This window comes from Bufo gargarizans, unplaced genomic scaffold, assembly GCF_014858855.1.
Source record: "Bufo gargarizans isolate SCDJY-AF-19 unplaced genomic scaffold, ASM1485885v1 fragScaff_scaffold_703_pilon:::fragment_4:::debris, whole genome shotgun sequence".
Taxonomy (NCBI): Eukaryota; Metazoa; Chordata; class Amphibia; order Anura; family Bufonidae; genus Bufo; species Bufo gargarizans.
Genome location: NW_025334171.1, coordinates 413,524 through 428,305, shown reverse-complemented (window position 1 = coordinate 428,305; position 14,782 = coordinate 413,524). Strand labels below are relative to the sequence as shown.

The 14,782-nt window shown below is 44.3% G+C and overlaps 1 protein-coding gene across 5 annotated transcripts in view; it reads right to left on the bottom strand.

Annotated features, from left to right (window-relative positions):
- The window catches only part of SH2B2 (SH2B adaptor protein 2), a 101,296-nt gene that overhangs the window by 27,401 nt on the left and 59,113 nt on the right, over nucleotides 1–14,782 (bottom strand). For 3 of the 5 annotated variants that reach the window (XM_044273512.1, XM_044273514.1, XM_044273516.1), the window contains exons 3-4: nucleotides 6,281–6,382; nucleotides 1,482–1,535 (exon numbers count right to left, since the gene is read on the bottom strand). In XM_044273512.1, coding sequence (XP_044129447.1) covers nucleotides 1,482–1,535; nucleotides 6,281–6,382 — 156 coding nt within the window. The remainder of the gene's footprint in view (nucleotides 1–1,481; nucleotides 1,536–6,280; nucleotides 6,383–14,782) is intronic. The other 2 variants (XM_044273513.1, XM_044273515.1) reach the window with 1 other exon arrangement.

Below are 14,782 nucleotides of genomic sequence, written 5' to 3'. Positions count from 1 at the left end.
TCTTGCACATGAAAAAAAATTTCCGTTTACGTTCCGTTTTTTGCGTTTCGTATATGGACCGTATACGGAACCATTCATTTCATTGGAACTCCATATGCCTTCCATTTCCGTTTTTCCGTTCCGTTAAAAGATAGAACATGTCCTATTATTGTCCGCATAACGGACAAGGATAGTACTGTTCTATCAGGGGCCAGCTGTTCCGTTTTCGCAAGAAACAGAATGCACACGGATGTCATCTGTATTTTTTGCCGATTTGATTTTTGCGGACCGCAAAATACTAAAAAAGCCATACATTCATGTGCAAGAAGCCTAAGAGTACTTTCACACTAGCGTTTTTCTTTTCTGTTATTGCGTTCCGTCCTAGTGGCTCAATACCAGAAAAAAGTTTTATCCCCATGCATTCTAAATGGAGAGCAATCCGTTCAGGATGCATCAAGATGTCTTCAGTTCAGTTACTATACAGTTTTTGTACGGAGAAAATACCGCAGCATGCTGCGGTATTTTCTCCGTCTAAAATTCCGGAAGCCTTGAAGTGAACTACATTGAAATGCATTAATGCCGGATCCGGACCAAAGTATTCCGGAAAAACAGATCCAGTTTTGCGGTCTGCGCATACACAGACCTTTACAAATGTGAAAAATATAAATACCGGATCCGTTTTTCCGGATGACAACCGGAGAGACGGATCCGGTATTGCAATACATTTGTGAGACGGATCCGTATCCGGATCCGTCTACAAATGGTATCCGTTTGCACACAGATTTCTGGATCCGGCAGGCGGTTCCGGCGACGGAACTTCCTGCCGGAATCCAGCGCTGCTAGTGTGAGAGTACCCTGAAGTAATTGATAACTCGTAATGATCAGTTTTCTGTATCAGTGGACACATTTGTCTTTAGTACTTTCATCTCTTTTTTAGTCCTATTTATTTAAGGAAAACTAAACTTAGAAATTGAAGAAAATTTTGCTCCACTGTTTGTAAAGGCTACCAAACACATTCAATAGCTGTCGGCGAATGTGTATATGTATTCAATAGAGGGAGGGGATAAAGCCACCACCAGACACCTCTGGCAGTACCTTAAGGCCCCTTTCACATGGGCGAGAATTCCGCGCGGGTGCAATGCGTGAGGTGAACGCATTGCACCCGCACTGAATCCGGACCCATTCACTCCAATTGGGGCTGTGCACATGAGCAGTGATTTTCACGCATCACTTGAACATTGCGTGAAAATCGCAGCAAGCTCTATATTGTGTGTTTTTCAAGCAACGCAGGCCCCATAGAAGTGAAAGGGGCTGTGTGAAAATCGCAAGCAAGTGCAGATGTGGTGCGATTTTCATGCATGGTTGCTAGGAGACGATCGGGATGGGGACCCAATCTTTATTACTTTCCCTTATAACATGCTCATAAGGGAAAATAATAGCATTCTTAATACAGAATGCTAAGTAAATTAGGGATGGAGGGGTTAAAAAATAATTAAACTCACCTCATCAACTTGTTCGCGCAGCCCGGCTCGTCTTCTTTCTTCTTCTTTGAGGACCTGGGAGGAAAAGGACCTTTGGTGACGTCACTGCGCTCATCACATGGTCCATCATCATGGTGATGGGCCATGTGATCGACCATGTGACGGACCATGTGATGAGCGCAGTGACCTCAAAGAAGAAGAAAGAAGACAAGCTGGCCTGCGCAAACAAGTGGATGAGGTGAGTAAAAAAAATGTTTTTAACCCCTTCATCCCTAACTTACTTATTTTCCCTTATAACCATGTTATAAGGGAAAATAATAAAATCTACACAACACCTAACCCAAACCCCAACTTCTGTGAAGAAGTCCAGGTTCGAGTCTGGGTACCAACATGACAATTTTTCTCACACGTATGCAAAACGCATTAAAACGCTTTGCACTCGTGCCGAAAAATTTAGCATTTTCCCACATCGCACCTGCATCTTGTCCGGCCCTCACACGCGACGCCTAAGGCCCCTTTCACACGAGAAAGTTTTCCGCCTGGGTGCAATGCGTGATGTGAACGCATAGCATCTGCACTGAATCCTGACCCATTAATTTCAAGGATCTGTTCTGCGTTGCGTGAAAAACGCAGAATGTTTTATATTTTTCACGCAGCCCTGGCCCCATAGAAGTCAACGGGGCTTCAGTGAAATACGCATGGCATCTGCAATCAAGTGCGGATGCAATGCTTTTTTCACTGATGGTTGCTAAGCGATATTGTTTGTAAACGCATTGCGCCATCGCGGAAAAAACGGAACAACTGAACGCAATAGCAGACATAACTGACTGAACTTGCTTGCAAAATAGTGCGAGTTTCACTGAACGCACCCTGAACGCATCCGGAGCCAATTTGTCACACTCTTGTGAAATCCGGAGCCAACTGTCATACTCTTGGCCTAACTCACAAGAGGACAAAAAGATCTGGCAAAAACATTCTTTTCACCCAATCCTTCTCTGCCCCAACACAGGGAGCTCCCCACACCTTCTTGGTGGGTTCGGCCAACAATACACTAATGTGAATTGGGGCCCTTAGGATGCAGATTTTTTTATACGTTCCTGAAACAGCCTGCAGATGGCACAGGCAGGGGCATAACTCATAGGGTCCCATGGCAAGAAAAGATGGGGCCCCTATAGGTAGTAGTAATTAAAGGTATAATAATAGCACAATATATCAGAAAACCCACATTACAGCAAAAAGCCGCCATATTGTTATTTTACACAAGTGCTATGGCTGTAGCTACGCCCCTGAACACAGGGGTTATTTTCTTACTGATCTGTTCTACATTCAGCTGCAGAATGGTTGAGGGGTGTGGCTTATTCTAGGGGTCGAGCTTAATATTTTTGTCCTACTGCAGACACAGTAGATGGTGGAGGCTCCTGCTCCAGTCGGACACAGTGAGAAGAACATACATGAACTTAAAGCACACATAAAGAGGATTTTTTAAAAATATATTTCTCTTTTTTTTATGCCTTTACTACTACAAGGCAAAATAAAATAAATGAAAATAAAGGTATTTTTGTGCAGTTTCTATGTTTAGAGTTTCTTTAAACTGGCTGTATAATATTAGAAAAGAAAACGGTATGCCTTCTTCATTGCTTGTGTCCTGTCAGTCCTCCCAGACCTTTAGGCCTCTTTCAGACGGGTGTTGCGGGAAAATGTGCGGGTGCCTTTGCGGGAACACCCGCGATTTTTCCGAGCGAGTGCAAAACATTGTAATGCGTTTTGCACTCACGTGAGAAAAATCGCGCATGTTTGGTACCCAAACCCGAACTTCTTCACAGAAGTTCGGGTCTGGGATCGGTGTTCTGTAGATTGTATTATTTTCCCTTATAACATGGTTATAAGGGAAAATAATAGCATTCTGAATACAGAATGCATAGTACAATAGCGCTGGAGGGGTTAGATTTTTTTTTAACTCACCTTAGTCCACTTGATCGCGTAGCCGGCATCTCTTCTGTCTCCTTTGCTGAAAAGGACCTGTGGTGAGCATTCATTTCAGGAATAGGACCTGTGGTGACGTCACTCCGTTCATCACATGATCCATCACCATGGTAAAAGATCATGTGATGGAACATGTGATGACCGGAGTGACGTTACCACAGGTCCTGTTCAGCAAAGGAGACATACGAGATGCCGGGCAGCGCGATCAAGTGGACTAAGGTGAGTTAAATTTATTTTTTTTTTTTAACCCCTCCAGCGCTATTTTACTATGCATTCTATATTCAGAATGCTATTATTTTCCCTTATAACCATGTTATAAGGGAAAATAATAATGATCGGGTCGCCATCCCGATCGTCTCCTAGCAACCGTCCGTGAAAATCGTACCGCATCCGCACTTGCTAGCGGATGCTTGCGATTTTCACGCAACCATTTCTATGGGGCCTGCGTTACGTGAAAAACGCACAAAATAGAGCATGCTGCAATTTTCAAGCAACGCATAAGTGATGCGTGAAAATCACCGCTCATGTGAACAGCCCCATAGAAATGAATGGGTCGGTATTCAGTGCGGGTGCAATGCGTTCAACTCACGCATCGCATCCACGCGGAATACTTGCCCATGTGAAAGGGGCCTTAGGTCCCTTTCACACGAGCGAGTTTTCCACGCGTGTGCAATGCGTGACGTGAAAGCATAGCACCCGCACTGAATCCTGACCGGTTCATTTCAATGGGTCTGTGTGCATGAGCGTTGTTTTTTACGTATCACTTCTGCGTTGCGTGAAAATCGCAGCATGTTCTATATTCTGCGTTTTTTCACGCAGCCCTGGCCCCATAGAAGTGAATGGGGCTGCGTGAAAAACTCATTGCATCCACAAGCAAGTGCGAGTGCGATGCGTTTTTCACTGATGGTTGCTAAGAGATGTTGTTTGTAAACATTCTATTTTTTATCACGCGCGTGAAAAACGCATCAAAACGCATTGCACCCGCGCGGAAAAAAACTGAACAACTAAACGCAATCGCAGACAAAACTGACTGAACTTGCTTGCAAAATAGTGCGAGTTTCACTGAACGCATCCGGCCCCAATCCGCAGCGCCCGTGTGAAACCAGCCTTAGTCCTCTTTCACACGGGCGTCATATTTTTGGCCCAGATAAGAGGCTAAGGGCTTCCATAGTTGCCATAGTAGTAGTGGGGAGCGGGGAGCGGGGGAGCAGTCAGATTGCCCCATGCGCATGGATGATGTGTCCATGCGATCACGTCATCCATGCGCGTGGGGCGCCCTGACGTCACTCTGAAGCGCCCCGGGAGCCGCAGGGACGGTAAGTATACTACTCCCCCGCTCCCCACTACACTTTACCATGGCAAACAGGACTTTAGCGTCCTGGCAGCCATGGTAACTATTCAGAAAAAGCTAAACGTCGGATCCGGTAATGCACGAAACGACGTTTAGCTTAAGGCCGGATCCGGATTAATGCCTTTCAATGGGCATTAATTCCGGATACGGCCTTGCGGCAAGTGTTCACGATTTTTGGCCGGAGCAAAAAGCGCAGTGACGTCACCACAAGTCCTTTTCCTACTGCACAGCAAAGACAGAAGAGAAGCCGGGCAGCGCGAACAAGCCCTATTGTATTATGCATTCTGTATTAAGAATGCTATTATTTTCCCTTATAACATGGTTATAATAATGATCAAGTCCCCATCTCTAGCAACCGTGCGTGAAAATCGCACCGCATCCGCACTTGCTTGCGGATGCTTGCGATTTTCACGAAGCCCCATTCACTTCTATGGGGCCTGCGTTACATGAAAAACGCACAAAGTAGAGCATGCTGCGATATTCACGCAACGCACAAGTGATGCATGAAAATCACCGCTTATGTGCACAGCCCCATAGAAATGAATGGGTCCGGATTCAGTGCGGGTGCAATGCGTTCACCTCACGCATTGCACCCGTGCGGAAATCTCACCCGTGTGAAAGAGGCCTAAGTCTAGGCAAAAGCAGGGCATACACATTCAATAGCAGTCGGCCGAACTTTTTTTCACCCGCGAGCTATGACTCCCGTCTCCCTCATCAGTGTGCGGGAGCTCCCCACATACATCAGTGTCTCTGCTGAACCTGCCGTTCTTGGAGGGTTCGGTGAACAAAAGTATAATGTGTATGGCCAGCTTTATGCGCCATAGTAAAAAGGTGTCGCCGTCAAGTTACTGTCGCGTCAAGTCCAAAAGACTATTTCACTTTTTCGCTGCATGCCACCTGGAAAAATGTGTTTTACCGTAGAGAACAGAGTAGCGGACATGTTAGAATTTTTGTGAGTTTACAGCAACAGGAGAAAAATGTAATGGCAGCATAAGTCACAGTAATGCCACGATTAGGAGACACTGGGGCAGATTTACTAATCCCGTCTAAGAGTTCGGCAGTGTAGAATCCACCAGATTTATCACAATGACAGGCTGGATGATGAATGTGGTCCACCTTTGAAGGGGTCGTCCAGCTTTACCACTTCCCCTTCTTACTGGACCTCACCACTCCGTTCCAGTTCCTGCAGTCCCCACTTGTAAACTTCTGGCACGGAGGGGGATCACGTGTGCCATTACTGTGGTGACGTGTTCCCCAAGTTTACGAGCAGGTATCGCACCATGCAGTGGTGGACTGAAGGAACCAGAACCAAGCGAAGGGGAGCAGGTAAGTATGCTTCCCTCCACAGGTAGAAAGAGAAAAATGTTAAAAAGCTGGACAACCCCTTTAATTCTGCTTCTCGGGCTCTTTGGCAGCATAGAGCGGTCACAATTATACAGTTTGGTAAAAGGAGTATTTCTAAACCTATATGCAAGAAAAGTTCTACCTTAAGTACAAACGTGTTGTCCTTGTCAGGCATCTCCAATGGCATTGTGGTGCGGACCTCGATAATGGCAGAGAGAGGAATGCTTACTTTAGGTTTAGATGACTGCAAAAAATAATTGAACACAATTATCATATAGCATAGAGACACACAGCTTGTCATCAAGATGAACCTAAAGGGAAACTCTAACAAACACGAGATTTTTCCACCATAAAGATCATAAGGGAGTTTTCAGACTCATCATGGCTGACCTTAATGAATACTGTTTACCAAGGGGAAACTTCCTGTGTGGCACTTGAATGAATTTGGGTACCTGCTTAGGAACAAAGCCTACCACCAGTGGTGACTACCTCTCATCTCCACTCTCTTTATTAAGCCAGTGTGATCGCCTTCTGTATTGGTGCAGATGGTTCGTATGCTGACCAGGTAAAAGACCTAGATTGGGAAATGGCAGGACAGACTTTCTGGGGCATTTATCAAAACTGGTGCATAGGAAAATCGGGGTTGCTGCCCACAAGTCCCATTGGGTTGCTACTTTAAAGGGCATCTGTCAGCAGATTTGTCCCTATGACACTGGCTGACCTGTTACATGTGCACTTGGCAGCTGAAGGCATCTGTGTTGGTCCTATGTTCATATGTGCCCACCTTTTTTTACACACCACTGCAGCAGCATGTGACCCTTCCCTGGCAGAGGGAAGAAAGCTGCTGCCAGACACCTCTAGTACCAGGCAGCTGAAATCCAACGTGCCCGATCGGGAGACCCCATATACATTTGACGGTCAGGTGAACCTGCCAAAATTGGTGGGTCCGGCCAACTTAAATTTAACATGTATGCCCAGCTTTAGATTATGTGCGAGTTCATTTATTATAAGAAGCTGATGAAAATGAGGAGAGCTGTCCGATCTGTTATCTATCGTGTGCATCCGACAGCTGGGAAGCAGGCAGCGAAGTTGTAATTTGCTAACAAATCACTCGGCACAATATAAAATGCCTGGATCTGTGCAATTTATGTTTCCATATATGTCATTTATACGATCACTGAACGCCAGACGGTGAAACATGTGAATGAAATATCGCAAATGGGACAGACAGTCGTCAAAGGGTAAAAAAAATTTTTTTTTTACCGTAAATCTCTTATTCAGACCAAGAAAGAAGCAAATCCCTCCAAACAATACACCGCACAAACTGTACCAAAATAAAAAACCCATATGAATTAAAAATGACAAAAAATAATTAAAAGAGAGGTGAGAAACCCAAAACAGAGAGCTACATTGTGTCCGTAAAGAACAATGATTACACATAAGAACCAAGAAGCATTAGGATACAATGTGTACACAGACCCCAAATACACGGACCACCTATGTACCCACTGTATCCCAATGCTTATCCCCTTTTGGGTAATATGTTAATTGGTTCTTCTGTGTAATCATTGCTCTTTGTAGCTCTCCGTTTCGGTGTGGGTATGGGTTTCTCCCCTCTCCTTTGTTGGTACAATTTGTGTGGTGTGGTATTTTTTGGAGGTATTTTGCTGTGTATACGCGACGCCACTTTATATTGAGCCCTCTGTGTATAGGTAGGAAAGAAGCAAAGACTTCACAGGGTAAAATGTCTATGAACAAAACAGGGCAAAATAATCTGCGAATGAACAAAGGTGCTGGTGGCATCTGCCATGTAAAACACTCTATGGCTCTGCGCAGTAAGAACACAAGGCATTAGGTATGTAAATGGCATGTCTACTGCAGGGGGACATTTCAGGCAGCCGGTGACACAGCACAATGCGAAGAGCGGGTGACGAGGGCTCATGCATAATTCACACAAGTTATACCGGAGCCTGTGCAGCGCTTACAGCCTTAGGCGCATCTCCCAGCATCCAGCTTTTCCTGGCCAATTATGCACAATTATAATGGTTTATAAGTTGTCATGGAATATTACAATGTTACTGTTCTCCACCACATCATCGTCAGGATCGTTAGGAGATCTGGAAAGTGCATCAGAATACATCAGGCTATGTTGTGTGACATAACGACCAACGCTAATGCCTTACAGGAAATGTCTCATCAGAGAATTGAAAATGAAATGAAAATGAAATTTGTTTTTATGTTAAACATTTATTTATTTATTTATTTATTTATTTTGTAGAATTTTTGGTGATTTTTATTTATTTTATTTTTATTTCCAAGTCACTATATTTTAAAAAAATATCCAAAAATTCTGCAGTTTTCTCACTGGTCGCTAGAACTAAAATATGTCAAGACTTTGTGTTCTTTGAGAGACACAGAGGGCACGTCACTGACTTCTATGAGAGAGTCTTCTAGGCATGGTCTGAGACCTGCGCAGAGGTCAGGAGGGAGTAGACAAGCTGTGATATCAGCTATTGTGAATGGTAGATCCACTGTTATTTCTATAGAGGTGATATTTGTCAGTGTAATCCTGCCTGTGATGATAATGAAATCACTTCTGAAAAGTTACTTGTAAAGAACGGGCAGTAGGGACATATTATTAGGCCTAGTGGTCTGTGCAAAAACAGAACTTTAAATATAGCGACATGGAAAACGGAGACAAAAATACACATTACATGGAGCCCATTTAAATCAATAGGTAATGTAGGGCAGGCGAGGCCTCCATAGAGAGAGGAGACGTTCTTGGTAAGCGCCGTCCACTGTGGCCAAGGGATGAGGTTCCTGCACAAATGACTGGTCTACAGTAAATCCACTGACAGACCTGTAGAGCGATGTTAAGCTTTCACACCAGATGAGGCATCGGTAGGACGTTACATATACCGACCTTAAAGCCTATTGATCTCATAGCTGCTGGAGCGTATTGATCTAATGGGCTGCACTGTGGTGTATCTCACTAACTAGCTGACATCTCTGGATACATTTTAATAGTCTCGTCCTAGTTCTGGTCATTAGCCAAAGTATATGTAATGTTTAGGAGTGAATGACCTCTCACTTGCAATATGCTCCATCCTTTGTTGTGACGAGGAAATACGTCCTAGGACTCTTGGGAGTTTGGGGTCATTCCTCATTCCTGTTCTGCATTTATTTAACTAATTTACCATCTGCCTCCCCTAAAATACCATCTGCCCCTGCACTATAAAAAATAACTGGATATACTTGCAGGGCTTGAGATACTCAAATGCTACTGAAAGATAATATATTGTATTTCAGTGGATACAAATATTAGAATCATCAAATTAAATTTGCTAAATGTCAGTATTGTTCTCATGCATATACATAGCTCTAGATCAGACGCCACAGACCCGGCCTCACATAAACTGTCTGACGCTGGTCCAGCCAGAAGGTTGCCATACGCATCCCAGGCTGTATGTACACCTGGATTTTTGCCATACGCACTCTAGGTACACAGTTACCGCACCGCACACCATTTAGTGGTTAGAGCTAGTCTGCGCTTTCGTCCCAACTGCCTAACATTATTTTATTGATTATCTGCAGTTGAGGTCAGCTCTAGTGTAAACACACCACGTACCACGAGTGGCCTAATCTACGTTTGCCCCTTTCATCATGCTCAGCAATATAACCTTTATACTGTGCAACTGAGGACAACCACCACTTGTGCTAACCCCCGTCCCCTGACAATTCAAGGGGTTCATTATAATTATTCTTAAGTATGTTCTATCGAAGAAACGCGTAGGGACAGGTGAACATACCCAATTTTTGGTACCCACGGTTTTCCATTTTCCACTGTATCAGGTGTCCTCCCCATCACCCCGGCAGGGTCTTATAGGGACCTTAGACCAGGGTGAGGTTCCGGGCGGGACCACCCCTTGCGGGGCACGGATCCCGTGTTAGGGCATCAGGGTCACATTAGGTCAAGTAGGGTGCAACAGGGACAGTCCAATTCCCTGTGGTACTCCACAACGCATGACCCTGCTCACGAAGACCTGGTTCCGAAGGACACCCACCTAGGCGCTGAGAAAGGACCATCATTTCCGGTGACCTCCTGAGCTTGTTGAATAAATGTGCCTATCTACTTGGTACTGGTAAGATCTACCCTTGTCTTCTTACCTACATTAGGCATTGCCCTGGTGTCCTTACCCTGGGACACAGGACATTTATGTTTATTCCCACCACTAGGTGTGATTTCCCCTGACCCTTGGGGTCCACACCATTTGAATAAGGGTCGGCCCGAGGGGCCCCATCTACCGCAACCCGCCTCCCAGCGGTCCACGTGTACGTGGGGTCCCGCTTGTGTCTGTCTGTTTTTGTCTGTAAGGGGTTTATGTATATTTTATTCGTACTATTAAAAGTTAGACATTTTAGAACGTTACTGCCCCTTTAATTTTCACATATTACGTTTCTTAGCAGTACCCTGGTGAGAGGTGCGGTTGCACCATTCTCCCTCGAAGGGACAACTCTTCTCTTTTTTGTAATAGTCTAGATGTTCATCACGTTGCACTTGTCATGCCCTTGCATCCTGATTTTGCCCACCATAGTACCCATGAATGTATAGGTGGAAAAGAATACATTCATTGGCCAGTGTGTTACTACTGCACAGCATGCATATGGCTGCTTAAAGGGGTTGCCCAGGATTTTGATATTTATGGTCTATCCTCAGGATAGTTCATCAATGTATATTAACAGTGGGGGTTCAACTCCCGACACCCCTACCAATAAGCTGTTTGAAGAGGCCTATTGAGCGCTGCGGCCTCCTCACTATATATTTGGCAAAGCACTGTATGAGGCTATGCTTGGCACGAGAATAATCATAAAAGGTGGTCACCATGTAAGTGTTCTGTTCATTCTTCAGTTCTTGTTATTTTTTATTTTTCTTGAACCGGAGGACCACTTTAAAGTGGTATTCCCATCCTGGCTGACCCCCTGCTAGACCTCCTCCAGTCTGCATGTAATGGCCAGAACTATAGATACGCTATGCCGTTTCCGCCGCTCCCATAAAAGTGAATGGGAATTCCAGGAACAGTGTAGCACCGCAAGGGCAGCAAGTGATGGAGCAGTGACCACACTGTTGTCCTCTAACTCACACAGAACAGCCTAGTGTATTCCTATGTGATGCAGATGTCTTCCTTTCCTCCTGCTTGTGACAGGTTTCTCCCGGATGGCCCAGCAGAGCGTGCTTTGGTCAGACTGGGACCACCTAAACCTGGTGCCCATAATGAAATGGTTCAAACTGTATGAATGTAACTGAGCTGTTAGAATACTGCATTATATATAAAAAATGCTGGCGTGCTTATTTAATTTCTAAGTATGGAGCCCCCTGGTGTTCACAGTTTATAGGAAAGTGCACATCCACCTGATGAGCTGAGTGCTGGTGGACATGTAAGCGGGCTGGTCTCCCTACAGATCCTCTGTTCACTGCTGCACAGCTAAGGCCTCATGCACAGGACTGTATTTTTGGTGTGCGTCTGATCCGCACTGCGGATTTGGTCTGCGTCAGATTTTTTTACGGAGTTGAAGTGGACCCATTCATTTCTATGGGGCCACAAAAAATGCTGACAGCACACAGATGTCATCTACATGCTGTCTTCAATGACAAGAATAGGCATTCCTACTATGGGGGACGAGAAAATTTAGGGATACACATGGCTGGTATCCGTTTTTTTTGCAGATACGCATTTTGAGGACCACAAAATGGATACGGTCGTCTGCAGGAGGCTTAACAGAAATAGTTTTCTGCTCGACTTGTCAGGGAAGGTGCAAACCGTCTGCTGCAGCATGGCAGTGTAGCTGAGAAAGCTCCTTCTGCAGGGGGAGCAAGAACAGACTATACTGTCAGCTGTCAGAGGGAGAAGGAGGCTGACTCTGTCCAGAGACCATCTCCAGCAGCGCAGATTAGCAGGAAGCCAATATTTAAGTCAAATGTATTTTTTAAGCTAGAAAAACTGCAAATAATGTTAAAACATCAATTAACAGCTTTTTGAGGACTTTGTCCCTCTACCGTCACCACATGGTAGTTGCAGCAATAAATTTTTTTAATCAGATTTAATATAAAAAGGAGAAAAATCCATAAATACTTCCCAGACAATATGAGTGACATGAGACATAAAACTACTTTCCATACAGGGACGATGAAGTATACCACGCTGGCTCTTTCGACACTGATGCTTCACGCTCCATGTTAAATGAATTAATGAAAGGTTTTTATTCCCCCATTTTCTCGTGATGTACAAACTGAATTTTCAACGAGCTTCTCTTGGCATCATCTGCTCTTCTCACAGCCATACACTTTGTTTTGTGGTTGTGCTAATTGATCTGGGTGGGAGTATCATGAATTCAATGGCAGCCTTAACAAAGGCAGACACCGTGAAAGAAGCTACTACACCGAGTAAAAAACTGGTTAAGTTTTTTTTTTTTTTTGTGTCAGACCATTAAGAGCATCACAAAGGTTTATTGTCCAGGGAAACAATTCCTGTTCTAGCTCCGGCTCTGATTCAAGGATAAGACATATTTAGGTGAGAGTATTAGGCTGAGTTCACACGAGCGTGACAGATTTGGTCCGGATGCGTTCAGGGTGCGTTCAGTTAAACTCGCACCATTTTGCAAGCAAGTTCAGTCAGTTTTGGCTGCAATTGCGTTTAGTTGTTCAGTTTTTTCCGCGCGGGTGCAATGCGTTTTGATGCGTTTTTCACGCGCGTGATAAAAAACTGAAGGTTTACAAACAACATCTCCTAGCAACCATCAGTGAAAAACGCATTGCATCCGCACTTGCTTGCAGATGCAATGCGTTATTAAAGCAGCCCCATTCACTTCTATGGAGCCAGGGCTGCGTGAAAAACGCAGAATATAGAACATGCTGCGATTTTAAGGCTGAGTTCACACGGGCGAGATTTCCGCGCGGGTGCAATGCAGTAGGTGAACGCATTGCACCTGCACTGAATCCTGACCCATTCATTTCAATGGGGCTGTGCACATGAGCATTTTTTTTCATGCATCACTTCTGCAATGCTTTAAAATCGCAGCATGTTCTATATTCTGCGTTTTTAACGCAGCCCTGGCTCCATAGAAGTGAATGGGGCTGCGTTAATAACGCATTGCATCTGCAAGCAAGTGCGGATGCAATGCGTTTTTCACTGATGGTTGCTAGGAGATGTTGTTTGTAAACCTTCAGTTTTTTATCACGCGCGTGAAAAACGCATCAAAACGCATTGCACCCGCGCGGAAAAAACTGAACAACTAAACGCAACCGCAGACAAAACTGACTGAACTTGCTTGCAAAATGGTGCGAGTTTAACTGAACGCACCCTGAACGCATCCGGACCAAATCTGTCACGCTCGTGTGAACTCAGCCTTAAAGCATTGCAGAACTGATGCATGAAAAAAAACGCTCATGTGCACAGCTCCATTGAAATGAATGGGTCAGGATTCAGTGCAGGTGCAATGCGTTCACCTACTGCATTGCACCCGCGCGGAAATCTCGCTCGTGTGAACTCAGCCTAAAGCATTGCAGAACTGATGCATGAAAAAAAACGCTCATGTGCACAGCTCCATTGAAATGAATGGGTCAGGATTCAGTGCAGGTGCAATGCGTTCACCTACTGCATTGCACCCGCGCGGAAATCTCGCCCGTGTGAACGCAGCCTAACATTCACTATACATGTTGTCTATTTATTATATCGTGGCATACGGGGGAAGAGTCTTCAACAAGACAAAATGTCATTTAATATTGTTTCCATTAGGCTGGTTAGTAAACTCATGCGTTGTTTGCATCGTCTTCCTCCTGTTCTTTCCCATGCTTCCTTGGCAGAAATAAACCCTAATGTCCTCGGATCTTTACTGTAAGTTAGGGAATTATGAAACACAAGTGCTTTGTTTGGGGCATTTTTTGATTTGGTTTTTTGTGTTTTTACAGTTTTACATATAAAAATCTTGAAAAAAATGCAAGTAAAGCAATGCCACAAAAAATAAAAAATAAAAATCCTGCATTTTTACAAGCCACCTGTAAAGGAAGCTGTCTATGAAGGAAGCTTTAGGTAAAAAAAAGTTGTGTTTTTCCTAAAAACACTGATCTTTACTAAAAACCCAGTGTACGGGCCAATTTTTTGTGGTCCATATACAGTCCGTATAATTTCAATGGTTCCGCAAAAAAAACGGAATGTACTCCGTATACTTTCCGTTTCCGTATTCCTGTTTTTCCGTTCCGTTGAAAGATAGAACATGTCCTATTATTGCCCGCAAATCACGTTCCGTGGCTCCATTCAAGTCAATGGGTCCGCAAAAAAAACGGAACACATACAGAAATGCATCCGTATGTCTTCCGTATCCATTCCGTTTTTTCTGAACCATCTATTGAAAATGTTATGTCCAGCCCAATTTTTTCTATGTAATTACTGTATACTGTACATTGCATACGGAAAAACGGAAACACAACAGAACTCAAAAACGGAACAACGGATCCGTGAAAAACGGACCGCAAAAAACTATAAAAGCCATACGTTCGTGTGAACTAGGCCTTAGGCTGCTTTCATACAGTCAGTTATGAACATTTTCACTTCAGTTTTTGACGTAAAAATGTAGAATGACCCCTTTC